This window comes from Cephus cinctus, unplaced genomic scaffold, assembly GCF_000341935.2.
Source record: "Cephus cinctus unplaced genomic scaffold, Ccin1 Ccin1_scaffold0457, whole genome shotgun sequence".
In the NCBI taxonomy this organism is placed as follows: Eukaryota; Metazoa; Arthropoda; class Insecta; order Hymenoptera; family Cephidae; genus Cephus; species Cephus cinctus.
In genome coordinates this window covers 1,003,662-1,031,164 of record NW_014333134.1, presented here as the reverse complement: position 1 = coordinate 1,031,164, position 27,503 = coordinate 1,003,662, and the positions used below count along the sequence as shown (strand labels likewise).

The following is a 27,503-nucleotide window of genomic DNA, read 5'->3' as shown; positions in this document are numbered from 1 at the left end:
CGATAACGTAGAATAATCATAAGCGACTGTGACCGTGTGTCAGTCTACTAATAAAAAGGAAAAAAAATGTCCAGCATAACCGAACGCGGTGGAAACTGGAAATTGGTATGCCGGGGCACGAGTTCAGTATTACAAGCTACGATATCGAGCACGATAGCGCGAGCAGTCAAAGGCGTGTCACCGTTATCGCAAGATGACTTACGTACTAGAATGCGCTGCGAACCTTTTAAAGAAACTTCTAAAGGACCGCCCCGACGTCCCGACTGTCCACCGGGTGATCTCAATGCCGTAACGAGCATTAGGAGCGCCCTGGGCCATCGGGACGGTAAATACACAGTAAAAATAAACCAAAGGGAATGGATGATATACCTCCAGCAAAACTCATTAAGCTACTGTACCTTATATAGGTTATCCACGACGAGATCCATAACGTCTTCCTGGTGTCTGCTGGGTATTCTTTTCTTTTGTGTTTATATGCCTCCACGGCGGTGATTGGTTTACGCTTCGAAGTCAAGTGCACCAGGAGATATCGCAGCGTCTCGTGTAAATAAAAGTCGGCTCTGTTGTGAGCGCCAGACTGGTGGCCGTTGGCTTTTCACAGTTTTTAAACATTTTCACGGTTAAGGTCGCGCTACTTTCGTCCACCGTGTGACGTCACTGACAACGACTCCAATTATTGTATACAGACGGTGCCTGAATGTATCCGAATTTTATTCACTGAAATTCCCAGTGGACTGAAACGTGACTAGTTGTGTCTGGTCACTGGAGGATTCTGTATACTGTTGCTGGTGTAGCAACGGTACATAAGTGTCCAGGATGGAATGTCTTGTGAGTTCGTGTTCTGCCAATGCCTTTCCAGCAGCATTGAAATCTCCACGAGGAATATCAGACGCACACCTACTCCTTGGTCTATGCCAATAGTATGAAATAAAGGTAGGCGTAGGTAGAACCTTCTATTTACTAAGGATAAATAGACACCGGCCTAGGAACAGCATCGCCACGCACAAGGAACAAGCACCGGGAATAGTTTGGAATATAATTTAAGGTTAATATGTTGTTATCGTGGTAAGGTATTGCTGGGCCAGCCCAACAGAAAAGGATCTTCAATTATTATCCTTTCTTTTTCGTTCGATTCTATGTATCCTCCACGAGACTCCAGCTATACAGCTTTCGAAAAGTCTGCTGCGTCTTACACAACGCGCACGGTTAGACTGAATCCACAGCACGCCGAGTCGAGCACAGTGACCATAAACCGAGACGGCGGCGGCGGCAACGGCGACGACGACGTTATAGAGCCAGCTGTCGCTCTTACTCTATTCGTTTCTCTTACGCTCGAGCAGTGGTTCTCTAGCGTTGTCTTTCTTTATCTCTTATTCCCCCTAGCGGCCCTTCTTTCAACTCCCCCTACGGATCTTTCCGTCGTCTGAGTCCTACCCCCACTACCGGCACAGGGCCCAAACCGACCAATCAGAAGCGATGCTGCCCTGTTCGCATCGGCAGTCTTCTTCACGTGCCGGAGCGAAGCGCGCCGGACAAAAAGTAAAGGAACACCAAAGGTTCAGGTATAAGGGCGAATTCTTAAGACCTTTAAACGAAAATCCTTCAAGTTTTCTTGATCTGTATTTCGTATTGAAGGCGACTCCATTTTTTGAGGATTAATTAGGTGGTTCTGGCTGGTGACAAAAAACATGTCACTTTTTTGCTTTATTTTTCTACAAAGACGTCTGACATCAGACAACAACGTTCACAGGAAGTGCAGCGTCTCGGTTTAATTAGAGGTAAATTTTGTGACATTCATTTTTTTTCATTATTCAACAGTTTTAGTTGCTACAGTTCTTTGGATGCTATCAGATGATATCTATTCACGAGGCACGAAAAGAAAGGAGGTATACGTTACTCGCTGGTGTCGTTTCCATTGCTTGAATTTCCTTTTTCCCTCTTATTTATCATTTACCTAGATTGCGCTTCAGTTGACGCGTCGACGATCCTGTCATGGCATCGAATCGAGTCTCGAGCGAATGCAGAATTAAAGAGGTTACAGCCTGCTCGGGACAGCCAATCTGCCAAGGGGCTCTGCTATACCGCATGCAAGCTATTACCGTTCTCTGCTACCTACGCCTACGCTACTGAGCTGGTGGTGGTGTCTCGCGCGCATGAAAAGCGCCCGTAAAACAAAAGACTTGGACTCCAGGTGGATTAATTACGTCGGTTTTTTTTTCGGGACGCATCCCAGGGCGAAAGAAATGATGATATGAAATATAATATAAATAAATAAAAAAAAAACAAGAGTCAGCTTAAATATTACTAAATACAAGTTTTGGACAAAAGGGAACGAACGACACAATTTTGACTAACTCAAAATCGCTGTGGATTAATAATAATAATAAAATAAATATAAATAAACACAAGTAAAATTTAGGTAAATATCTATCGAAAAGTTAAGAAAATCAGTATACGCAGTATACATACAACATAAAAAAAAATATTTATTTGAAGTAATAACCAATCTGATAGCAAATTCAGAAGAAATTTGGCAGCGAAATGTGTATCCTTAAATTGAGAGAAAAAAAAGCTTAAAGCTAGTAAGTTATCGAAAAACAAAAAAAAAATGCTAAACTGACCGGTAGCACAATTCAGATAAAAAAACAATAGAGTAGCCAGAGGCGAATAAATGCTTCCTATGAAATTCGCTTAGTCGCCACCGCCGTTATTCCCGTCAACCGTTTCCTTCTTAGGCGAGAGCGTCTTCGTGGTACTAAAAAAGAAAGAAAGCTGCTCGACGGGGCGTTCAAAAATGCTAGACTAGTTTTTTCAAGTAAATTGTATTTCATCCCTAGACGCATCAGACCAACCCTTCGTATCCACCACGGGGTATCCATTATTTCCCCAGAACGTGAAACCGAGCAAGCCAATCTCGAACCTCACCTGATTTCCCGTACTGCAAGGAAGTCTTGCAACGAGAATGAAAGAGGAATTCTCACGAGAGCGACACGCGACCAATGCTTAACCCCCGTGAGAAATGTAGGGAAATTTGTATTATCAAAATAAAAAATTTTCCCCTAGGAACCAAAACAACGAAGAAAACGGATAATGAGAAAAAGAGTGCGATAATCATGGTTAGACGAAGAGAGAGAGAGAGAGAGAGAGAGAGAGAGAGAGAGAGAAAGAGAGAGAGAGAGAGAATAAGAGAGGAACCCCGTCAGGTTGTGGCGGGGCTATTGAGTTGTTAGAGAGCCATCGAGGAGAGACGGCGGGAGAGCGTGAGTAAAAGCGAGATAACTGTCGACGTACGAGGGAACGAGCGAGAAAGGGGAATCCCCTTTGATCTCGCCGCCGCACGCAATCCCACACACGCACGCGACGTCCTCGACCAGTGTGTTAACATGAACACGTACGTATACCGGATCGACTTCACTAAGACGACGCAACGTTTAATGCCCCTGCCCATATAATAAACACCGCGCGCAGCTCCGCTAAGTTGCCTATAATTTCTCGCGGAAAATTATATGTTAATGCGCTTTAATGGCGCCGTTCGTTAACAGGAGACGACGACAACTACGACGCTCGGGACAGGAGTTTGGGAATTGGGGTCGGCGGAGCCAGTGACTTCATCGTCATCGCATGTCACAGGACGAGGATCAAAAGGATTTGAAAAAAAAGACAAGGAATGTATATCTTTAATTTTATTAATTAAAAAAAAAAAAATGACCACACCGTGTCCCAACTAATATTTTTTAGGTTATGATCGTTTCGATCGACGCTATTTCATTGGCTTAAAAAATCCCATTGGAAAATCGAACAAAGATTCGCGTAGGAAGCTCCTTGCGATCGGTAAGTTATTCACGCCGCCAGGTTGGCAAGTCTTTCGAGGAGAGTCCTTCAGGTCTTGTAATCGCATGCACCCTATGTACGGATAAGCGAATGAGAGTGGGCGACTTGCGGGAGAGAGAGAGAGGGAGAGAGAGAGAGAAAAAGAGAGAGAGAGAGAGAGAGAGAGAGAGAGAGAGAGAGAAAGCAAGGGAGAGAAAGAGAAATAGAAAGAGAACGTGTCTATGAAGGAGAGACTATGCCAGCGAACACTGACGGAGTATATAGAGAGAGAGTTAAAGAGAGAGGACTCATACCGAGGACACCAACTGAACTTCAAAGGACGCTTTGATGGTTCCCGCTGGTGCTGCCATTGCGAGATCTTGATAAGCCCACATTATACGTCGGTAGTAGCCTATGCGGCTCGGCGCGTGGTATCATATTGTGAGTCCAAACCAGTTTTCGTTCCGAGACCGTGCCGTAATTAAATACGTACGGTCCGGCAGGCCGTGAACCGGATGGAGCATTGAAGGAGGCAGGGAGCATCGTGATGGGGAGTAGAAAAATTAAGAAAACGAGAGGAAATCGATAAATAAAATATATACATCCGATAGACGGTAGGACGATAGATCAATGGCCAAAGTAACGCGTGACGCGATGGTCCAATGCGTCAATAAAAATGGCTGAACGAAGTAGGTAAGATTCCAGACTGAAGTTTTCTAAGAATTTTGAATGTCTAACCAGGAGGATTGAAGCTTCATCCCCAAGTGGCCCGACGTGGATGAGGACGAGGAAGACTAGGTGGCAGTGGAGAGCGATGAGTGGAGGAAGGGAAGGAGAGGGGACGGGGGGAGAGAGAGAGAAAAAAGGAGTCCCAGAACAATGGGCCACTGCGAGCTGCGACAGCTGAGGTGGTCAGCGCGTGGTTCTTTCATCTTTGCCGCCTTTCTGATCCACTTCACACGTATTTACTCGCGGGTGGGTGGCTGGTCGACCCTGAAGCCAGAGGGGAAGGGTCGGGTAAGCCTAGAGGACAACCGTCGGGGTCAGGAGTACAGTTGCCAGACGGCTATCAAACCGACCGGGACGATCGTAGGACGTCTGTGAGTCTGCTGGTAGCAGCTTGTCAATTACGTTTTGCGAGACACCCGTTACAATATGATATTATCCGGGGCCCATTAGATTTCTTTGAATGATTATCAGTGGGAAGTGACTGATCATCTTCTTCTTGTAGACGAGATTGACGATTGCGGGATATACCTGCGTGGAGATACTGCTGGAAGAGCTGTCGTACCGGTTTCCTACTGTCTTTTCTTGGTCTTTTTATTTTTATTTTATTTTCTTTATTTAACGACTTCCGGTTCGGCAAATTACCTGACTGAACCTCTGACGCCTGCCGACAGTTTCTTCTAGCGTATAGATTTATTCAGTCCTGTCAATGATGTCTTAGCGTTGGACGTCACTGCTGACGAGTCACCTGACAGATTGCCAACTGTCACCGGATCGAAGCTCGATCAGAATTCGCACTTACGAGTCACCCGTTGACCTACGACGATGACAGGGATGGCGACGACGGCGACGGCGGTTACATGGCGATACTCATGATTGTTTGATCGGTCTCCGGAGAAGGGAACCTGGGAGCTTCCTTGTACCACGGTGGTGGGACACGCGGAGAGACAGAGGATGACGAGGGTGAGGAAGGAAGGCGGAGAGCGTCGCCGAAGAATAAAGATTGGCTGGGTAAAAACGCGACACGAGAAGCGGCGCCTTTGACAGTACTCCTCTGCTCTTCTTTGTCTGTAGCACGCGCAACCTCAACCTTTCTTTCTTTCTCGCTCCGTTCCTTTCTGGATAGGGTTTCTTCTCTCGCACTCTTTATGTCACTGTCTACTCTCTCTCTCTCTACCCGTGTGCCTCCTTTCTTCACGTATATCTACGTAGCTGACACAGTCCTTTTCAAACACGCTTAGGATGGCCTACAGGTCGTCCAGGGCTGCGCTGTGAGCTTGCAAAAAAAGGTCTGATATGGAATAAAATGTATAATGACAAAATTAAGACGAGCTATGAGCAAAAATTTTTCTTTGACAGGATCCGTAATTGCGTATTTGCCCAATTGAATGTAAAATAGTCAGGTAGCATCCTTGGGTGCTTAACTGAAGATATTCCTTCCTTCCTTTCCTTATGGCTGACTCCTCCAATGAGGAGATGTGCCAGTAACTAGTCCTAAAGTCAGGTTGAACTGAAGATATTAATTTTGAAACGACTCAAGTGGTGCGCGAAATCGTCCCTACTGTGATCAGAGACCAGTGTCAAAATATTGGAAAGTAAAAACAAGCGGAAGCCATCTATTGGCTTACAGACGGAACTAGGTCTCGTACCATTCAGTTGAAATCACGGTACACGAGCAATTGCGTAGAGCGATGTGAATCGCTGAAAATGCATAGGAAATATACACGTGAGGTATTTCGAGCGTTAAATTGCGTTTAAAAAGCAAAGAAGAAAGGTATAAGAGGGATGAAAAAAAAAAGAAAATGCCCGTCACCCCCTAGTGACACGAGAGAGGGATCCTTGGGAAGGGTGTACTTCGAAAATATCCATCGTGTCGACGTCGTCAAGTGGCTCCTCAATTTTTCAGGAGTTTTCGAGTAGAGAACGTAGCTCGCCGAGTCCCTAACGATCCAGACCGATGAAACTTTTAGCGGTGGTAAAAGCGGAATCTCATCCTGAGGAGGAGACGATCCTTACTGCGTAATCCGTCAAGGTCGTAATGTAACATCGTCGTCGAGAGTGACGACTCCCATTATAAAAACGAAAGACTTCGAACGTACGCCTTCGTGGAAATACGGCTTACGCAGGATACGTAACGATAACAAATCTCGTGGTTAGATTTTTTAATTATTATTTTTTGAAATTTTAATCCGCGAATATCACTCGACAAAGGCAAAACTTGTGAAACCAATGCCGGTCGGAAATTCCAATTTGGATGAACGCAGATGGGACATTAGGTATATTTCACAGGGCAGGAAATCATTTGGTGAGACGGTGAAAGCGCAGCATTCAGAATTTTCAACGGGCCGCAACGAATTTCTGAGCGTGTCATATCGGGCTGTATCAAATTTCCAAATGCATGGCAATTTTAAAAATGGAACCTCGGACCACGAGCAGCTGTCAAGGTGTCAAACCCGATACAACCTCGTTCCGTAATCCAGCAATGAGAACCATCAGAGTAAAATTCTCCATTTTGCTATACATGTATATACATATATGTAAAATAAAAAAACTTACAACTTCGCAAAAAAGCATACGTCATAGTATTATTTCTTCGTAAAAAAATCAATGGTTATGTTTTCACCGGAATTGAACTCAGATATGCGATACATACATTGTATACCTATATATTAGTAAACCATACGCATACAGTCAATGCATCTCAACTGTCGTTCGACTCCGTTGAAAACGTAGCCCATGACTCTACCCAACATGCATCACCCCGATTACGCATTTTAAAGCCGAGTTCACGAGGCTCGAACCTACGAAACAATCGTAAAGCGGATTAGAAATGGTTTCCCCGAGGATCAGTAGAGGCTCCTGAGTTTTAAACGCGAGCGGAAAAGCGCGAGAGAGAAAGAGAGACAGAGAGTGAGTCAAAGAGAAGAGTTCGAGGTTTGCCGAGTGCACTTAGCCTTTCCAGCTACTCAGGCTAAGCAGTTCGAATTCGGCGTGTTTGTCGGAGTACCGGTAGAGGGACAGTTGTTAGTTGAGGAGTAAAGGGACGAGAGGGCGACACTAGTCGAATCAAAGGGCGACCGACCGACCACGTTCTTTGAAGTAGGGGCCAATGACTAAATCGTAGTCAGAGGGTGGTTGAACAATGAGGATAATTATTGTACGCAACAGGATGAGAAGGTAATGGATCAAACGAGCATAGGCATTTAGATGTATCCACCATACTTGTCCTTCGATTTGGGAATAGCGCACTGAAATTTGTGTTTGAAAGTACCATATCCATTATCTCAATGGCAATCCATTATTCGGTACGATACTCCGGACTAATACTTGATTGATGTATCCAACCAATCATGTCTGACACAGCAACGGACGAGAAACTATAATTAGGAATAAAATTCGCTCAATTAAAAGGACTGCAGGACGTTTCAGCTCATCGTGGAGTAAATGAAGGTAAGGTCGTTAAAAAATGTTGAACGTCACAGTAATATACCGTATGGTATACATACATATATTCTAGAAATATAATATCCAACGCCCTAGCACTTTAGACGATGAAATATTATTTATAGCAAACTCAAAAGGCAGGAAACGAAAAGCGTCCCATCCGACGGAGCACGGTCTTCCGTCATCACGTTCTATTTTCCATTCTTCATCCATCTTTCCCACGAGCGAAGAGAAATTAGATCTCTAACGACTCCATCGACGATCAATGAGGAAGACACCATAAATCGTAAGCGTTCACAGAGGAAGATATCAATTATACGTCCGGCCTGTTACGTAACGATGATTTGGAAAAAGTATCGCAACGTGGGATATCGTTATACGCATACATGGCTACGTACGTGCTCCACAGATGCGACAGATTAAAGATTATCCAAGCGATAACGATCGTATAAATTACGATCGATTTGGTTCGATCACAAAAGCCGTTATTTCGAGGAAGATTGCGTATACAATACTTATCGCACAATAGTCACGTCGTTATCCGACGACCTTTTAATTTGCGACACTCGGTGGACATACAAGGAGTATCAGTCCGTACGATCACTTATCGATAGATAATCAATCGAAATCGAAGTAACACAGTTCTTCAATTAGTCCCACGCCGACCGAACATTGAAGCAGTAATCAGTCACGCGTACGGTTAATTAAGTGAATTAAAAAAAAAGAAAACGAAAAATGTCAAATCCATAATTTTACCATAGTCTTATAAATGAAATTCAGTCCTGGTTAACCTTGACCCGGACAACGTCGTCGTAGGGTCAAGGTACTCTAATTGGTTGACAGGGTATTTTGAATAATTGGGTTGAGGATCCGTGTAGACGGGTGACTGATTGCAATCCGGTCGATCGCGATAGGAGGGTGGGTTGGGGATAATGAATCAGGAGGGGTGACCATCCCCCAGTGGCAAAACCTCGAGAAACAGAACACAGAATGGATAAAGCAGAGTAGGGATAAGCACGTGGTCTGAGCCGTCATGAAGTCGCACGCACAAGCCCGAGGTCGGGAATCCCAGTGGCGAAGTGGAAACAGCGGGTGAGGTCGTTCCTGTCGCATTTGATACCACGTGCTCTCGGGTACTCCTAAAGCATAGGGTATCCCTGCGTCCTTTCATTTCGATATCAAAGAGCCCAGCTGCCGCCGGTGGTACTCCTGGAGCTAATGCCACTGTTGCTACTGGTACAGCTGATGCTAGTGGTGGTGGGATTGTTAAAGCGTCTCCTACCACAACTTTACATGGTGACCCTGTCTCACCCCTCGCTCTGCCAACCCTAGAAGCACTCTTACTTTGTATCCGTAGCGAATTAAATTTCACCATCCTGGGCTATCCCCAAGAGGGGAAAAATCCCTTTGTCGGGATGCCACAGAGATTCCCTGAGGAACGATACGGGCACAGGCAAGTGGTGTCAATTGGGATGGACGCGTGATCGTTTGACCTCGTGCTGCTGATCGTCCTGAACCCATCCTGACATAGGTGAGCTACCCATAAGAATCTTTTTTTAAAAATAAAACTTACCTTTTTATTCTCATAGATTTATCAGAGGCTGATTTCAAGAATGGCTGAAATGTGTGACCAACGGCCTGAAGGGAACATGAGAAATTTGCAGGGAACTTTAATTAGTATTGTTACGGTTCACTGATAGATGTCTGACAAGAACATCTGGACACGGTAAACTCACTCGTTAAGCCTGACACTCAAAGCCACAAGAGGGGTACGATGAAAAATTATCGTACTGACATGTCACTCTTTGATGCGACGCAGTTCTCAAATTAATTCTAGTACAGAGACGAGTACACCTATGTACCAGCGAGAACACTTAACGGCTTATAGTATAATTACTATGAAAAAAATGGCCATGAGCCAATTTACAATTAGTACAATCAATCTATTGTAATTAATATGATTATTCATTGGACCAATATGATTTCACATGGTACCCAAGAGGAACCAGGGAGAAGCCAAAACCTCTTTCTACAATACACAATGAGCAATATCGCCCAGTAACAAAAATTGCTTTTCAATAGCACTGCTCCTTGATCCTGAGCGAATGCTCACCGGTCCTGACGTTTTTGCACGAGGTCGTCTACTAGAGGTAACAAAGCACAGCGACAGCCGGGGGCACAAGGCAAGGATAATGGCATTAAGCTTTAAAGAGACTTTAACCTAACCGTTAGTTTATTGGCGTGAAGGAGTCGCGAAGCGCGTCTACATCAAAGCGACCGCCTCTGAGCTACTCTCTCTCTCCCTCCCTCCCTCTCACTCCCCTCACTTTACGGAATCATACATGAAAATTTTCCCTCCACCAGAACCACAGCCGCCGCCACAACCTTTTTACCCCGTGCCGTTTGTCACCTACCGAAGACTCTCATTCTTCTACCTCGACCAAGTGTTCTTTAGCAATGCAACAAATATGAACATATGTGACTGTCGCCGTGTAACAGATACAGATATAGGTTATATACGCCTATAAATATTTTCATGAATGCGACAGAGGCTACATCGGCTGCCCAGCAACTAGTAAGGCCCGTAGATAAGGAACTACCTTGATAAAGGACCAAGTAACAGTTCTTGCTGATCTTGTCGACAATATTGATATACTGACGTGTATAAGGTATATGATAATAAATAAATAAAAAAACTAACACAGTAACGCAGTAAGAAACCACAGAGCAAATTCGCAGAACTGCTTGGAGCAGAGAAACAGATCCTGTGGCAACATTGCATCTGGGTCTAGGCATAAGATGTCACGCAACAAGTGTACAGAACCCGGAGATTAAGGATAACGTAATCTGACAGGTGTATACGTAACGTGGTGTTTTTGCAGGATTCGCAGATCCATCACAGACATTGGTACGATTGTCAGATTAATATTGACGGTCGACAAGGTCATGGATACCGAAGAACATATCCTTGGAGAGACTGAGAATTCATTGCTAAAAATGATTTCTTCGTGCATTATGTGACACGGTGTGATATACAATAATTTTTGAAGCATCCTTATCGGGCACTAGTTCTCTCAATTCTCTACGAATGCTCAGCCTGAGAAATCTCGAGATGCACTCGAGACGTAGTCCCCGACGACGTCCAACGTTATTTCCATGAGGTTTCGCGGTACTGTCAACGACGCTCCGACCTCGGGCTAACCGAGAAATGGTACACTGGGGTTGGGAAGTTCGTGAATAATCCCGTGTGATCCTTTCATGTAGCATTTGAAGAAAGTTCTACGAGGCCATTATGGAGGTCAGGTTAGGATATCACTGGATCCAGAAAAATGTACCACTAGATATTACGGCTCTTGATTTCAGGTGGAATTGACGGGTAGAAGAAACTGTGGAGAGAGAAGAAAAAAAATAAAGAGGTTATAAACAGTGCAATGTTAGACGTATTGGGAAGGAGGATAGAACGGTGTGAGAGAGAGAGAGAAAATGAGAATAAGAGAAATATTCTGAATGAAAAGAACTAACTATAGAATTTAGAATTCAGTGAGAGAAGAAAAAGGAAAAAAGCTCCAATGATACGACAACTGCGCTTGCAACTCACGCCTCTTCCATCCTGGTGCATCTAGTCTCTAACGTGGGACATCGGGTTGACAGAAGGCGGTGACGTTGACGTTTCAATGAATCCAAAAGGGAGTAATGCGTAGAAGAGGTAACACGAGAATGTCCGTAGGCAGTGTCAGGGTAGTACTCCCTGGAAGCATTCTGCGAGTTATAAGCACCGTCACAATAGTGCTTTGGGAAGAGGCACTCAGACGGAGGAACTAAACGAGAGCCAGAGGAGACAGGAAGGTGGAAAAGTCACATAAAGACTAGAAACCAGACAGACGGATTTGTATAACATGTCTCTCGCGTTGGAGTGGTAAATAATTGTATCTCACGGATGTTCGTCAAGGTAACCACGAAGTTAGAGCCAAAGGAGATCCCAGTGTCTGAGGTATCCGGTAAAGCAGGAGCGAGAGATAGAAAAAGAGGGCCGAGAGTGACGAGGCAAGAGATGAAGCCAAGGAAGTAGAAGAGGAAGAGGAAGAAGAAGAAGAAGAAAACGTGCGTGCGGTCGTACAGTATTTTTGGAGCGCGTTTATCAAGGGAGCCACGGTGAAATCACCGCGGTTGTTTGCAGCGTGCGGCACCAACATACAGGGTGTCGCAAAAGGAGTGCATCTCCGGCATTGGCTATAAAAATTTTCAGGAGGGTATATCAGACAGTATAATAACATCAGTCATCAGGCATGCTGGCATCATAGGTAGTAACCACTAGGACTCACCTGCGCTCGACGATGTCTCTCAGGCACTCGCGTGGTTCCTTCTCCCCACTTCCGGCTCCCGTCTGCCTTCTGTCGTCTTCGTGTTCCCGTAGCTGCTGCTACTGTTAGGCTATGTTTTTATTAGGGGCGCGACGATGCTCCGCCTTGCTCGTGATGCTCGACGAGGCCCATGCCCGAATGTGTCAACTCTCAGTGGGAAAGCAGCCTCGGGTCGGACACATTTCACGCTCACCTGGATCCTCCAGGTCTTCTTTAACACCTTCCAAAGCACACGACACACACTGGGATTAAGGATGACGCGCGAGGATACCGGTCCTTTGATCTTGTTAAAGGAAGAAAACACTCCTGCCGGACCGTGCATGCGTTTACGCGGCTCCTCCGAAGCACACCGTCGCCATGAACTTCTCGCACGAGTACGAGTCGCGGCGCCCTCTCGTCGCGACGGGGCCAACTGCTGTTCAAAGCGCGGCCAATCAACAGGCCGCATGCCCTCTGGCCCCTGACTCTTCAGTTACGTCCGTACTGACTCCCGGACCCGCTACCTTGATGTTCCTAACGAGCATTAGGGTATAGCTCATGAAATCATGTAAATAAGATTTTTCATAGGGATATTATTCTTAAATGGAGATTGTGATTCCGAAGGAATACTTTGTAAAGACGTGGTTAAGAATGAAATAAATTTTAAAGGGTCGGTAATATCGTAGGTATAAAATGATATCGTGATTCACTGGTTAATTGGATGTGGATTTAAAAGGACTTTAGATATTTTCTCGAGGTTTTATGTTTAAATTCGATGGGTAGACTATGGGGAGATACGTACAGTCTTGTCGATCGGTGATTATCACAGAGAAAACCTCGGGACAGAGCATCACCTTGTACCTACTTGTAGCAAATACCCATTTCTTTGATCCTCGCATCCCTTTGATCTCTCGACACCCCCCGGACGCTCTTCGTGCCATCGTCGTTGCACACAAGTAACTCATCCTCCCCAAGTGGTGCCTCCTAACAAAACAATTTCAAAGTCTCTTCAAAGTGTACCACACGGCATTGTGTATTTGACTCAAATAAAATATAGAGTCTATTGCCTTTGCTATCCTTTGCTTTCGCCAAACGCCGTCGTTCCTCTTGTTTTCAGCCGGAAAAGAATCCGAGAACTTCCCTTTGTAACAGCCGCGAACGATCATCCGTATAAACCGGAAACCGACCTTCGTCATTTGAATTATACCGCTTAAAAGAGTCTTGAAGGAGCTCGGTCGGTAAGAAAGTTTGAGATTTATATCGCAATCGATAACTTCGTTTAAAAAATTGAGTTCACATTTTTGAGAAGAGAAAGACACGTCAAATGTCAACCAGAATGAAATTATAGCGTATAAAATTGTACTTTGACCTAAAAACAATTTAAAAAATATATTTTCTAATATTTAATCTACTGAACAAAATTTTTCAATTTCGTCATGACTTTCGATACAATCAATAATTATCGTGGAAGAATCTCAGGTATACATTATCATTTAATTAGTATTATGGTTATATAATAAAAATTTTTTATTATTTTAATAGAGAACCATTCAACGGTAATTTGTCCACAGGATCCAAAGGATTCCTCTCTTTACTACGTGGGATTAAATTCCTATTATTTTTAACTTGAAATTCAATTTTATCGCGTTTTGCAATGTTACTTGTAAATACAAAGTGGATACCGGTTCACAAACAGGTTTTAGTGTTTATACCGAATCAAATAAGGGTCGTGGAAAGATACCACGACCGGAAGTCATTCGTTTCTTAGTCTAAACGCTGATCGGAGTCAATTAAATGTAATTAAATAATTTGAAACGTAACCTTTTACTTTGCTTTCAGACCTAAGCTCAATAGACTGTTCTCAGGATATATGCGAAGATGATAAAGAATCGTGTTGGGGTAAATTTGATGTTATTGAAATTCAAATATATCAGAACTGATGCGATGACGTAATTGATTAATAAATTTCAGATACCGAAGATGTGGTTGATCTAAGTTGCACAGCTTCTGGAAAATATGAAGATATCAATCCGTTGGATATGATCAATGACGAATCGAAACACCTGTCGTTAGCTGATTATCGTAATAATTTTATTAATAATTTCTTATATAATTTTATCACACAATTTATTTTAGCCAAATCAAATGTTATAGTAGTGACTCTACTTGAATTGCAGTATATCAAATGAATCCAAAACAACCTCCAAAATTTGATAGGACTGTAAATCGTCGTCAAGAAGAAATTAGACCTGAACGATATATAGATTTTCGAAAAAACCGATCTATGGATCCTTTTCAAGAAGAATCTGGGAAAACGAAATTTTTAGAAAGATCTGCTAAGATGCCAGTTCAAAAATTCAACGATTATCCCAATAAAACTTATGGTAAATAATCTTGCCAAGTACCAGTAAAATATGTACAGATACCAATGAAGATTTTAATTTGCATTTTCCATCATCAGAAATAGAAGCTAGTCCCGCCGGTACAGTCAGTGTGAGGTGCACTCCATCCAGTAAAGACTTCAGTTCAATATCTCAAATTTAATAAGAGAGACCTTCAAATATAATTCAAAATAATCTATTGTTCAGGTCCGGAAATAGTGGGAACGCCATCTGAAGTCGTGATAAAACTAAATGAAGTTATGAAGAGATACATCCCTCAACGTAACGGACTCCTGCAGGGGGAGATCAACAAAGAAGTAGACGAGGTAGAAAATGACACTGGAAACAGCGCTGCTCAAGGTTAATAATTAGGATATATTAATTAAAATGAAATTAAAAAATCCAAAAAGACAAACAAGCTCTTTATCACTGCTTGTAATAATGCTGATTCGACCTCCTTTAAACCAGAACCAAAAGATCTTGAAGAAGAGGAAGAAGAGGATGATTATCACTGGTGTCCTGGTGATCTGAACTTGGACCTAAACGAATCAAAGTATCCGGAAGAAAATCGCTGTCCAGGAACCCGTGACTTATTGAGTGGCAAAAAAGTACCTTGCAGTAAGGCTCGTGTTCTGCGTGAAATTGCATTGGGACGTAGAATTCCCAGGACCATCCTGCCACCCAGAGTGCCCTTCGAGGAGTATGAGGATGACGAGGTATAGTCAACAATGGTAGAAGGAACAAACAAAACTATAATAGACATTAGCATAGTCGAAATAGATCAAAGATAAGGATAGAAATAAGGATAGAAATAGAAATAGATAAGGATATACCACTAATGATCACGATAATGAAAAAGCTAGGTTAATAAGAGCGGCACACGTGTGCCTACAGTGATGATCAGAATGATAATCAACGAAATAAATTCTCAGTGTGATATCCTGTACAAACAGCAACACGCCAGTGTAGATCCGATCATATTGACGTTGAATGATCGCAACCTAGATCGATATCGATCGCTGTATATTGTAAAAGTGAAATAATCGACAGGATTTATCGTGGCCGTTTGGCTCTGGTCAATATCAGTTTTATTTATGAAAACTTAACATATGTAAACGTGTCTCTACGGTGTAGATACAAGCTGACAGTGTTTTTGCAAAGCTGAAAATTGACAAGACATTTCTTATTGCTCAGGATGACCTGATTGAGGACGAGGAAGAGGAAGAGGAAGAGGATGATTGCTGCTGTGCTAAAGGTGGAGAAGGAAGGCGAGACAGTCAAGGAAGAATAAAGAATCCGGACTTCAGAGCTGCCAAAAAGAAACCGTGTTGTGCTCCTAGGAGAGGAAATAAGAGTAGCAAATGCGTCTCCTTTGCCAAATAGAGTATTGAGAATTGTAAGCCACGATTGTGGAACGGATGGAAGAAGCAAAATAAATAGTAGAAAAAATATGAACTATTTGGACTTAGATTTGCATTCTGTTATGTTAGCAGATAGAAATGACCTGTCATTTTTGTTTTGTTTCACAGGGAAACGTATCACGAATGGTTTGGAACGTCGAATCTGATTAAATTTATGTGAGAATGGAAAATTCAGTATTTTTAAATAACTATTGTCCTCTTGGGCAGTGGAATAATGTTCGGAACGAAGGGAGATCCATGTGTCTACATTGTGGAAACAAACCCAACCTAAAATGTCCTTTGAAAGGAAATACTGATAATGATCGCTTGTTCGACGCGCCGTATGTTATTATTCGTAAATTTTGTTTATATTTGTTAAATAGATGCTTACTTATTTAGACTACGTGGACAAGTTTTCGGTTTACCTCCGGGATATCCTGATTCGCCGTTAGGACGTAAAAAATTAACGAATCGGGAATTGCGAGAGCATATCGACAAGTATGATCTCTGGGACTATACACCGGTTTGGCAGGTGCCTAGATTGAATTCTGTTTCGTGTTCAATATGTTGTCGCGAATATATTTGCAACAATATGCCAATGAAAAAGATTATTCGCATGGCAAAGAAGAACATGACCCTGGATGGACCGATCGGTAAGAGGCGATACGTATCGATAACGCAGAAAGCACAGATTGATAAGAAATGGTTCATTTGATTCGCGGGTAAAATCATTGGCAAATTCGGAGATAATAAAGATATTTAGTACTCGAGCAACAGAATGTATATTTAAATAACAAAAAAAATTGGTATGTATGAAGAAATTTTAAATATGAATACAAAAAATGTTTCAGGAGAACCAAAAATATATTTTCCACGATTTGGAAAACTAACAACTGAAACAAAACTGAAGCAGAAATGCAACGGGCAGAAGTCAAATGGAAAAATATGTAATCGTTCCTGCAATTCTAAATAAGGAAACAGAGATAGAATATTCAAAATATTTATAGTCTCTTATGAGAAAAAGACATTGAAAATGTATATTCGTGCTTAAGAATCTTTAGCCAGTTTGTTAAAGTACTATTGAAAAATTTCATGAATGAAAGGCCCAACAAAGATCTCACCTTTTTCATAAATGAAACTGATCCATAGGTACTTATAAAATACCAAAAGAAAGTTTAATTGCATAATATCTAAGTCAGATGCATTCTATGTAAGTTAATATGCAGTGCAAAAGGAAAAGCAAACTGTATGTGGAATTAACTTATATTCTGTATGGCTATTTTACAATGAAAATAATATGCACTAAAATATTATGCAAATTGTACAAATGAGTACAATTTGCATTGTACTTGAGTATTTTTCTCAGAGTTTCTATTAGTGGGACATATGATTAAGTACGCAACAAATATTGGATGAACAAAATGTCTCTTGTACTTTATGAGAGTTCCGACATATACCAAATATGTAAATTAATTTCAAAAACTGCTTGAAAATGCCAGTACAAATATTCCCTACATTTGGCCTACATTAATCTATGCGCTTTTCATTACAATTTCATGGTACGTAAATATTCACACAGCACGTGGCAGTAAGAAAAAAAAAAGAAAAAGAAAAAAACCTTAAGTAACAAAAATCATAGTGCGCTGAGAGAATTTCTTAATTTTTCTTATACATAAATGTCACAAGAACAACAACTAAATATATGAATGTCGAAACCAAAAGAAAATATTAAATTTTATTCTTTGACGTTTAACCGATACTGCATTGTTGCTTCTATTTTAAAGTTACGTAAACAAAGAAAAGAAAAACAAATCACAAGTCACACGCGCCACAAGTAGTGTCCGAAATATTAAGGCCCATATTTAAAAATTATATTTACCGTCAAATATACCCTTTTTTAGTACTACGTCTTTTAATCAGAAATAACATTCCATTATCAGTCAATAGAAATAGTAGAGCAATTTTGACGTTTAGAGTAAATTTTTAATATGGACCTAATTAAGTAAAAATAATTTTTTACTCGCGCCATCTGTACATCGCAAAATTTCATGTTTACGTAGAAAAGGTCCATTGTTCTTATTTTTTGTCTCGTTCTTAAATATTATGAGATAAATTATGTTGATAGTACATCATATTGTTTGTCGATTAACGTACAGATAAAAGTTTTTGCACCCTGAAAATGTATCCTCTTCGAGTCCAAGTATAATATGAATTTACTTCTTTTTTGAGGCATTATAATAGTAAATGTAATTTAAAAAAATTATCGTGCAACCATATGTTGACCATTATTAGTTCCTATCATTCATTGGCTCTTCAGTTTCATACAATTTTCATATAAATAATACATATAAACACACTTCAGTCATCAGAGCCTGCTGCTCGTTTCGTTTTCCTTTGTCTTGGACTCTGTTTTGGAGTTCTCGGGGACTTGTCTGAAAGTGTTACGTATTGATAAATAATGAGCCCATCGCCAAGACAGTGAATGTAATTAGAATAAGTGATAAGATTATGTAAAATAAAAACGTCATTAATACACTTACTGAGTCTGTTTAGAGTGTCCTTTGGTAACCAATCATAATCAACATTGTTAGGATTGGAGGTGCCCATTTCCACGGTAGTTTTACGTGAAGAGGAAGAGCGAGATTTACGTCCCAGGGAAGTAAGTAATTGCTGACCACCAACAAGAGTGAGAACGACACATGCAGCCAGGAAAATGTAGAGGAATACAGTCTCACCATCGAGACCCTCATCCAGTTCTATGACTTGCACAGTTTCGTTGTAGACTGCTTCACTAAATTGAAGACCATTCTACAGAGGGAAAAATGTATTTATATTACTTGATTATATATATATTTATTTTTTGCAATTCTGATCCTAAATATGTCTAGTTGAAATTAATAAATTCATATGAATACATACGGCATCTCTGTAATTGAGATTGATGCTCAGACCGAAAGGTCGCCCAGCAACAGTTTCAGAAGGGATGAAAGAGTAAGATAAAGTTGCTTCGTGATCTGGTTTGACAACTTTGTTGTATGCAATTGTTGAGAAGTTTTGGATATACAAGTTGAAGTCCATTGGATAGCGGAAGGAGGCATCAAGAGTTTCAAGAATGAAATCAGTTTCTCCTTTGTTAGTAAAACCAACAAGAAATTCGACAAGATTTCCAGCTGGGAATTCTGAAAATATTAAAATATGTAATTAAACAGCAACAAGAGAAGCTTTTATAAATATGAAGTATCCTCCAAAGTAGATATATCAGAATATATATATATTATTAATAAAGCTCTTACCATGACTACTGGCTGTAGTGAAGCTAGGTTTAGTAAATAATATGACTGTATCAGCATCTGGTGATGCTGTACTTGCTTCTTCTTCTATGTCATCTTCAGTAATAACAGTACCTTCTTCACTTTCAACATCAACCGTGTCATCAATAATTTCATCTTCTTGTGCGTACGCCACAGTCTTTCCTAATAATAACCAATAATAATAATTATACATAATAAAAAACAATTTCAAATACCAGAATACATACATATGATGCCATACAAATCCATGATAATTAAAATATTTCAACCGACTATTGCTATTTAAATAGTTTCATCATTTATTAATCATAAATAACTTCATAAGATATATCAAATAACGATTCTAGAAGATACCATATTTTTTCTATAAAGCTCCATTCATCCAGTCACAAGTCTTTCCAAAATACAGCACAGTCTCTCCAAAATAAAACAAAACTGACTACTCCTATCAATAGCTTTTCAAAATCAGACATACAATTCTAAAAGCATATATCATACATTTTTTAATTCTAATAACAATCTAATAATATTAACCATATTGTATAAAAGATTGGAGTATTTGTACAGATGCTATTAGGTAAGCCGCATCCGGCTACTAGAGGAGAGTAACGAAAGTACACACTTTTTTATAAAATTAACTAAACCCATAATAGCAAACAAATGATTATTACCGAAATCAAAAGTGAGAATAATCGCCGGGACGACGAGTAGCAGAAAAATTCCTAAGTTCTTCATTGTTAATTCAGTTTCCTTGCGTTTTCTTCACTCCAGCGAGTCACTACGGGCTCAAACACACATCTGTTCACTTGGTATCCGTCACGAACTCTGCCAGAAGCTTTCGCATACCGTGGCAACTCGTTGATACCTGCTTGCTACGTGGAAGAACGACACCACAATCGTCAATTCGACAACGTGGAACATGAGGAGGCACAAACTATGAGATTAACATGAGCATCCCATCTAACTGAATATTGCAAAGTGTTACTGCCATCTGTTGATAACTTTTTAAACATTCTAAGATGTTTTTGAAAAAAAATGTTATTTTTAATAAAAATGAATTACTTTTGGTAGAAGGATATACGTATACGTAGCTAATATAAGTTTTATTATCGCTTATACTTTGCTTAGGATATTTTAATTCAAAGGAAAAGAATATCTGAAGGTGGAATATTTTGTTTTTATCTATTGAGTCAGATTTGATTGTTCAACGAGGTTTAACGTTATACGTTGGGGACTCTAGTGCTGATAATCTTGTTTAATTTTCTACTTGATTTTAATTTACAGTTCAAATTCTGTTTGTGACTTATCGGCTGTTGAGTGTGTTGTCAAAGTGGTAGGTTAAGAGTAGTTGGTGCTGTGGAAATTTTAATATTTCTTGATGATTGGACTTTATATGTAGGATACAGTTTTGGAGCAATTGTTACGTATATGGTTAAGGAGCACTGAGTAACATAAGGTATCTTTTTGAACATGTTGATTTAACAGTGTATTATTTGTTATTATGTATGTTGTTTAGTTTAGTTTAATTGTATACTACAACATTACAGATATCAGGAAAACTTTTGGGCTCCAAAATGGAATTCGAGGATGACTTCTTCTTTGAGGAGGACAAAATGTTGGTTTTGTCGAGACCATAAGCTTTTATTTTCATATTCAACGTGCTTCCTTGCAGTTTCAATGTTCTTCCTTTCTCTTGTAATATGCATGCCTCGCTGCCATGGTGCGGTGGAACAGTTTAACGGATAATTCGTTGCTGCCTGCAGAAGATCCATTGGAGACTGATGCGAATAGATGGTTGCAGAATGATGATCGTAATATTCTGACCACCGTGCCACTAGCTAGTGTCGAGTTGCATCAGCTGGCCATGATGGAAGATCGCATGTATGCACTACTATTTTGAGTTTTAATTTTATTTTAAATTATAAATATTTTTATCACATATTTGGCCTATTTGGTACTATTACACTTTGCTCTCTCGCACCCATTTTTTACTCTTTACTGCTGCGGAGATCAGACCAGATGTAGAACTGATTGCTCAAGATCAGTCTGCTGCTATCTTACAACCACCTAATTGTCAACTGTAAGTTTTACACATGAACAAGATGTACAGAAGATTAAAGCAGAAAAACTTTATATTTTAAATATAAAGTATAATATAACAAATTATTATAATGCACATTTCATTTCCAGGTTTCGTGATTTTACATGGTATTAATTATACCTAATTTTCTTTTTTTTTTCAATACTTTTACTGCACTGTAATTAAATTATTTTTATCGTTATTGGCTACAATTTTTATTTTACAATGTTTATTGTCGTCAAAATGGTTCATTGTCTAAAAACTCTACCGCTTTACTGTTTTATTGCTATAAATTAATTGTGCATTCTGCATCGAATGATGAATGTAAAGTACTGTGTACAATGACATTTAAATAACATATAAAATTCCACCTCTATTAAACTTTTTTGCTCCTATAAATAGGGGGATGACCATAACTTCTGGGAGTGTCACTATTCAAAAAGATAGCAGTAATCTCATTGGTATCAGTATCGGAGGAGGTGCACCTCTATGTCCATGCCTCTACATTGTTCAAGTATTTGATAATACCCCAGCAGCCTTAGAAGGTACTCTACAATCAGGGGATGAACTAGTGGCTGTGAATGGAGCTTCCGTCAAAGGGAAAACAAAAGTCGAGGTAGCAAAAATGATACAAGCTTGCGATACGCAAGTGAATATCAATTATAATAAATTACATGCTGATCCGCGACAAGGACGTACATTGGACATAGCACTGAAGAAGGTTCGTAATTCGTAGAAAAATATTAACAATCTATTGAATTATATAATTCATAACATAAATATTGTTTATATCTATGTATAACCAAAAGGTTATAATGCATTGTACAAAATAGGATCATATTTGGCTTTAACCTAATGCATTTCTAGGTCAAGCATAGACTAGTCGAAGGAATGGGCAGTGCAACAGCAGATGCACTTGGACTTTCACGTGCAATTTTGTGCAATGATGCACTGGTTCAAAGACTAGCTGCACTACAACGTACGGAGAATCTGTACAGAGGACTTGTTGCACATGCCAAAGCGACATTGCGCGCCTTCTTTGATCTTACGCAAATCTATAAAGGTACTGCTACATGATGGTATTCAGAATAAGTACAATCATTGCATTATACCTTCTACGAATTATAACGTAATGCATTAATTTTATAGCATTCGGCGACACGTTTGCTGCTATTGGAGTAAGAGAACCGCAACCACGCGCCAGCGAGGCTTTCAGACAATTCGGCGAACAGCACAGGCAAATGGAGAAATTCGGTGTAACAATGTTAAAATCAGTAAAACCAATTCTAAGCGATCTTGGTACATACCTTCATAAGGCTATACCAGATACAAGATTGACCATCAGTAAATACGCGGATGCGAAATTTGAGTATCTTTCGTATTGCCTGAAGGTCAAGGAACTTGATGACGAGGAACAGAGTTATGCTGCTCTTCAGGAACCATTGTACCGTGTAGAAACAGGAAATTATGAGTATCGTCTAGTACTTAGATGCAGGCAGGAAGCACGCGCACGCTTTGCCAAGCTTAGATCAGATGTCCTGGTGAAACTTGAACTCCTGGACAACAAGCATGTTCAAGATGTTGTGTGGCAGTTGCAAAAATTTGCATCTGGATTGGCAAAGTATCATGCCAATACTAAAGACCTTTTATCGACAGTTACATTGTTCCCGGTGGAAGTGGATCTATCGCAGACTGCCTTTCAATATAAAAGTGCTGGACAACAGTCATCCGTTGAGAGTGAGGATGGCGATTATGAGGCCGATGAGAAGGTCGATGAAAATGATGATTCGCTGATGCCATCAACAGGAAATTTAATATCTACAGATATTGATGAAATGTAGCGACGTTATTTGTTGCCTCTTGAGTTACTTATATTCTGATTGTCATCATTCAATGTTACCATTGATTCAATGACAAAACAGCTTAAGTTTACTTGAATTTTACGCAATAATCGTTCATCAATGACATTCCTAATTCTGGATCTTCTGTACTTATAGTTTCGATTTTTGTTGCAAATATGATGGGAAAGGTTATATGATTGACTTGCCATTACTCGAAATAATTTATATCGTTTATGAGTCGGATCTGTTAGTTATTAATGATCTCTAAAATATATCGCTTATTCCTACCAAAGATAAATATACGTTTAAAGCGAAGCAACAAAAGATTAGATAAATGAAAAGCTATGTCTAATTGTCTATTCATTAATGCTAATGGTACAAATGTAAGCTTAGGGCAATATACAATAATTTTATTAACAATATATTGCATGTGTTCACTTAACTTTACCTTCAAGCAATTATAAATAGATGCAACATGTTACTTATAAATATAAATAATTACTTCATTAACTAAAACTGATGATAATTTTGAGCTTCGTATCAAAATTTATTATATAACGTACAAAAAAAATTTCAGGCGCATAAGTCAAATTCTTAATAAAACATCAAAGAATGGATTTCCTCAAGTGCTTCATAGGATCAATGGTTTCCATATATGTACCACCTGAAGTTAACGCCCCCATTTTAATTCTTATGGTAAAACCACACGTTCAGGTGATGCATTTGGCTTGAAAAACCCAGTAATTTTCTCAGTTAATACAGATGAATCACTGCACACTCGTAGAGTCCACAAAAGTTCTTGAGTCTATATTTTCAACAATACCAAAGGATGATATAAACACGTTTAAAATGGTAATCAAGAAGATACCACTAACTGTTAAATTATTAGCCTTATTAGCCATGCACATTTGATTATGTATCTTAATGTTATAACAGCTGTTCCAAATAAGGCCAATACCAACAACGACCTGTAGTAACAGACTCAAACCAATCATAATCAAAGAAGGATAATAAAATGGGTGCCGTCCACTAGTTTGAAGTACGTAACGAAACTGATTAGCATTTGCGGATATCAAAGCAAGATCCATCATCCCTTGAGCAATAGTTTTTTTCTGCTGATATACATTAACATCAGGTGAGTTACGAGGTACTGGAACTCCACTGCCAGGTCCTGGTGGGGCAGCCGGAAATGATGGAAAAGGATCTGCTGGTTGATCAGAATCATCTCTAGGATAGACTGAACCGTTTCCGGGTAAAAGACCATCATCTATACCCTCATCGTTATCTGAACTAGGTACAACCTTATCTTCCGGTTCAAGATCATCGATTTCAGGTCCACTAGTGGGTTTTGGATTATTCGTATTATCAGTTTCCATTAAAGGTTCCTTTTCCGCGTGATTAGTATCGAAATTGCCGTTGTCAGTACGTAACATTTTAATTGACGGTTCAGCTCGATTTGAATAGTTATCACTAACCACGTCCATTGGCAGGATGACGTCAACGCTCTTTCTCTCTTTTATATTTACCGCCATTTTCACTTGAATATTTAAATTACGTAGCTCTCAATAGTGTCTTTTTTTGAACTGACGTGTGTTAATAATCTTCAACTGGGTCTTTTTGTGCGTCAACACTCGCAACGAGTACACATTGTCGTTAATATTAAGCTTGATTAACTACTCAACTGTGTGCACAGTGTGTTTTTAATTCCACTTTTTTCTGCTTTATTAATTCAGCAATTGCGAAACACGTTTGTCGTACTTTATCGCTTTTACTAAGTGAAGTTCATGTTTGCATCTTTATACTTTATTTGCAATTTCTAGAACCCAGCAAGTAGCCTGACTCAGTTTACTGGGAATGAAATTGCATTGCGAGCACGTCATCGGCCTCGACCAGAATTATATAGTTGATGCATGGACGTATAATGGAACATGTATAAATTTAATTTAATCTTCGAGTTTTCTAGTATTTACTTGCACAAAGGAGAGCGTGAGAACTTTTATACTTTAACTCTGTCTTAGTAATTTCTTACTGTTTTATGAACTTAAATATGCGTAAAGTCGTCGATCTGTGTGCTTCAATGTTTTTGAAATTTGAAAGTCATTAATTTTTAAGATTCCACTACATATTTATCATTACACTGTTCACGCAACTTAAGTATAAATTCAGTTTTAAAGTCGTCAGTTTATTTTATTTTCGGTTTTGCACTGTTCTTACGTGAAATTTATATTTTAATGAAATTTTTTATATGTTCTGACTGGTTTTTGTAAGCACGGTGATATAGAGAACCTTTTTTTTTTTATTAAGGAGTGTTGACTCGGCTATGACTTTCTCACTATTGAATAGACATACTCCCAGTTAGTTACTTTTAACGGGGAATCAGCTTCAAGGACGATATGTGGACCAAACGGTGGGGATAAACGAGTATAAGGCGCGTGAAAAAAATTAAGGTAGACTCATTCGGATTTTCGGTTTATTCTTTCTTTATTGGACAAGGAATCGGAGGTTGTAATTTTAAATTCTGATTTTGAAGAAATTTACCAATTTTTTACTTTCTTGGGCAACTGACCTAGGAGGCAGAGATACAATAAAAGAAAAATTGTATTATATGTGTACAATCTCATGGATTGAGCAAGTTGAAGTTACTTATGGTTTGAAATTAATGGCGGCTTGTTTATTTGTTAACATTTATTCAATTTATGCATTTTCTACGTCGTCGGTCACAGCAACGGCTTCAATTTCAACTTGAGCTCCCTGTTAGACAATTAAAATAATTTATTTGTAAATTTACATTGCAGCTGCCAAAAGTTTACAATGTTTAAGCTTCGTTCCTAGAATATTTGCAAATAGTACTTGTAATATATCTTACCACTGGCAACTTTCCAACTTGAAATGTTGATCTGGCTGGATAGTTCTTAGTGAAAACTGGTAGGCATATAAAACAAATAAAATTGAATAAGGGTTCCAGTACTGTGAATTATATACTCGCGTTAAGTTATTGCAAGACAATACATAACAATAGTTTTTATAAATCAAATGATCTATCATAATTCACATAATAATTTTTGTTTGCTTTGAATACTTACATTCTTTGTATATTTCATTCACTGCAGCAAAGTCTTCGATATTGTTTAAAAGTATTGTAGTCTTGACAACTAAAAATAAGCATATATATATAAATATAGGTATATTTATCTTTTATATACCTCAAAATATTAAAGCAAAAAAAAAGATTCTATATAAATCTTGCAAACCTTTTTCAAAATTGGACCCAGCCTCTTCTAAGATATATTGCATATTTATCAAGGCCTGTCGAGCCTCTGCAGCAACACCGCCACTCACAAGTTTTCCTTCAGATCTTTTGACACCCAGTACTCCAGAGACATAAAGAGTCCGGTCAACCAAAATGGCCTGACTGTTAATAAAATGTATAATCAGAAAGACAGAATTTAAAAAGTATGAAGAGATAAAACATTCTATATACGCAAGAGAGGATGATTATGCAATAATCAAAGTCGCATAGTAATACAGTAATTTAAAAAAAAATCAATTCAAGTCATTCAATTCTGTTAAGCTCTTAATTGCCAATTGACATTTTCTGATTACACTTTTTACTTACTTATATGGTCCAACGGGTTTTGGTGCCAATGGAGAATCTATTATCTTGCGAATAATTTTCCTACTTGCCATGATTACTGATTCTACGTTCCACTCGCACTGGACTATGGTACATGCTCCAGAATAAAGTACTCGTATGAGCATCAAAAGGATGATAAGCTAACGCATACATTATATAAACTAATGTGTAGAGCTTCATACAAATAAGACACAGATAACGTTTGACCACTGATTTACTCTATCGACAATGAAATTAAAAAGTCCATTCGAAAATGAACCGAGAGCGCTAAGTGCACCATTGCTTCTCTGTTTATTGCATGCATTTGACCGAGACAGAATATGCTCTCAGCAATAGTGACTTGGAGAAAGCACGTAAAAACGCTTGTACGAACGACGGACCTAAAGAATCGCTGCCCCCTTACAGATATCTGTTACTTAATACGGTATATTGTTGTTCACGTAGCATTCCAATGCTATAAAACTGTTTAGTCTGTATTTCGAGTCGATTCAACACCACCGAAATTCGCTTCAAGCTTTGATAGTTAAAAGTAAAAT

General features: G+C 39.5%; 6 protein-coding genes across 12 annotated transcripts in view; 2 read left to right on the top strand and 4 right to left on the bottom strand.

Annotated features, from left to right (window-relative positions):
• The window catches only part of LOC107267773 (axin), a 28,584-nt gene extending 15,883 nt beyond the window's left edge, over positions 1-12,701 (bottom strand). For 2 of the 3 annotated variants that reach the window (XM_015739839.2, XM_015739842.2), the window contains exon 1: positions 12,303-12,701. The gene's annotated coding sequence lies outside the window, so the exon portion shown is untranslated. Of the gene's footprint in view, positions 1-398; positions 910-12,302 lie in introns of all 3 variants that reach the window. The other variant, XM_025085097.1, reaches the window with a different exon arrangement.
• Positions 12,702-12,896: 195 nt separating this feature from the next.
• On the top strand, positions 12,897-17,206 carry LOC112494366. 2 transcript variants are annotated; one of them, XM_025085103.1, is made up of 10 exons: positions 12,897-13,799; positions 14,160-14,219; positions 14,292-14,402; positions 14,498-14,704; positions 14,782-14,832; positions 14,909-15,061; positions 15,170-15,417; positions 15,896-16,442; positions 16,501-16,754; positions 16,953-17,206. In XM_025085103.1, the coding sequence occupies exons 1-8, from the start codon at positions 13,757-13,759 to the stop codon at positions 16,082-16,084; spliced, it is 1,062 nt and encodes a 353-aa protein (XP_024940871.1). In that variant the 5' UTR covers positions 12,897-13,756; the 3' UTR covers positions 16,085-16,442; positions 16,501-16,754; positions 16,953-17,206. The 2 variants fall into 2 exon arrangements, with proteins under 2 accessions (XP_024940871.1, XP_024940870.1); XM_025085102.1 differs by lacking the exon at positions 16,953-17,206 and having other exon boundaries at positions 16,501-16,938.
• A 303-nt stretch (positions 17,207-17,509) lies between these two features.
• Positions 17,510-20,355, bottom strand: LOC107267779 (translocon-associated protein subunit alpha). The gene is made up of 5 exons (XM_015739859.2): positions 20,084-20,355; positions 19,395-19,574; positions 19,021-19,280; positions 18,642-18,909; positions 17,510-18,533 (listed from the first exon to the last, which is right to left on the bottom strand). The coding sequence occupies exons 1-5, from the start codon at positions 20,145-20,147 to the stop codon at positions 18,460-18,462; spliced, it is 846 nt and encodes a 281-aa protein (XP_015595345.1). The 5' UTR covers positions 20,148-20,355; the 3' UTR covers positions 17,510-18,459.
• Positions 20,356-20,507: 152 nt separating this feature from the next.
• On the top strand, positions 20,508-23,755 carry LOC107267775 (PRKCA-binding protein). Of its 4 annotated transcripts, XM_025085098.1 has the most exons (9): positions 20,508-20,574; positions 20,697-20,745; positions 20,812-20,868; positions 20,960-21,027; positions 21,147-21,293; positions 21,427-21,492; positions 21,895-22,213; positions 22,360-22,555; positions 22,642-23,755. In XM_025085098.1, the coding sequence occupies exons 4-9, from the start codon at positions 20,987-20,989 to the stop codon at positions 23,331-23,333; spliced, it is 1,461 nt and encodes a 486-aa protein (XP_024940866.1). In that variant the 5' UTR covers positions 20,508-20,574; positions 20,697-20,745; positions 20,812-20,868; positions 20,960-20,986; the 3' UTR covers positions 23,334-23,755. The 4 variants fall into 4 exon arrangements, with proteins under 4 accessions (XP_024940866.1, XP_015595338.1, XP_015595335.1 ...); XM_015739852.2 differs by lacking the exons at positions 20,508-20,574; positions 21,147-21,293; positions 21,427-21,492 and having other exon boundaries at positions 20,592-20,745; XM_015739849.2 differs by lacking the exons at positions 20,508-20,574; positions 21,427-21,492 and having other exon boundaries at positions 20,602-20,868.
• Positions 23,756-23,934: 179 nt separating this feature from the next.
• On the bottom strand, positions 23,935-25,648 carry LOC107267780. Its single transcript, XM_015739860.2, has one exon. The coding sequence runs from the start codon at positions 24,863-24,865 to the stop codon at positions 24,101-24,103; it is 765 nt and encodes a 254-aa protein (XP_015595346.1). The 5' UTR covers positions 24,866-25,648; the 3' UTR covers positions 23,935-24,100.
• Positions 25,649-25,795: 147 nt separating this feature from the next.
• Positions 25,796-27,493, bottom strand: LOC107267781 (2-iminobutanoate/2-iminopropanoate deaminase). Its single transcript, XM_015739862.2, has 5 exons — positions 26,950-27,493; positions 26,585-26,745; positions 26,417-26,485; positions 26,200-26,255; positions 25,796-26,084 (listed from the first exon to the last, which is right to left on the bottom strand). The coding sequence occupies exons 1-5, from the start codon at positions 27,090-27,092 to the stop codon at positions 26,028-26,030; spliced, it is 486 nt and encodes a 161-aa protein (XP_015595348.1). The 5' UTR covers positions 27,093-27,493; the 3' UTR covers positions 25,796-26,027.
• Between the last annotated feature and the right edge of the window lie 10 nt (positions 27,494-27,503).

Coding starts and splice junctions, on each gene's coding strand:
- LOC112494366 (XM_025085103.1), top strand. CDS start 13,757: ATGACTTTCGATACAATCAATAATTATCGTGGAAGAATCTCAG. Junction 13,800..14,159: donor TTATCGTGGAAGAATCTCAG/GTATACATTATC, acceptor CTTTGCTTTCAG/ACCTAAGCTCAATAGACTGT. Junction 14,220..14,291: donor TGATAAAGAATCGTGTTGGG/GTAAATTTGATG, acceptor AATAAATTTCAG/ATACCGAAGATGTGGTTGAT.
- LOC107267779 (XM_015739859.2), bottom strand. CDS start 20,147: ATGAAGAACTTAGGAATTTTTCTGCTACTCGTCGTCCCGGCGATTATT. Junction 19,575..20,083: donor TATTCTCACTTTTGATTTCG/GTAATAATCATT, acceptor GGTTATTATTAG/GAAAGACTGTGGCGTACGCA. Junction 19,281..19,394: donor CACTACAGCCAGTAGTCATG/GTAAGAGCTTTA, acceptor TAATATTTTCAG/AATTCCCAGCTGGAAATCTT.
- LOC107267775 (XM_025085098.1), top strand. CDS start 20,987: ATGGAATTCGAGGATGACTTCTTCTTTGAGGAGGACAAAAT. Junction 21,028..21,146: donor TTCTTTGAGGAGGACAAAAT/GTTGGTTTTGTC, acceptor GCGGTGGAACAG/TTTAACGGATAATTCGTTGC. Junction 22,556..22,641: donor TCTTACGCAAATCTATAAAG/GTACTGCTACAT, acceptor TTAATTTTATAG/CATTCGGCGACACGTTTGCT.
- LOC107267780 (XM_015739860.2), bottom strand. CDS start 24,865: ATGGCGGTAAATATAAAAGAGAGAAAGAGCGTTGACGTCATCCTGCCA.
- LOC107267781 (XM_015739862.2), bottom strand. CDS start 27,092: ATGCTCATACGAGTACTTTATTCTGGAGCATGTACCATAGTCCAGTGC. Junction 26,486..26,584: donor TGGGTCCAATTTTGAAAAAG/GTTTGCAAGATT, acceptor GCTTATTTTTAG/TTGTCAAGACTACAATACTT. Junction 26,085..26,199: donor AAGTTGGAAAGTTGCCAGTG/GTAAGATATATT, acceptor ATTGTCTAACAG/GGAGCTCAAGTTGAAATTGA.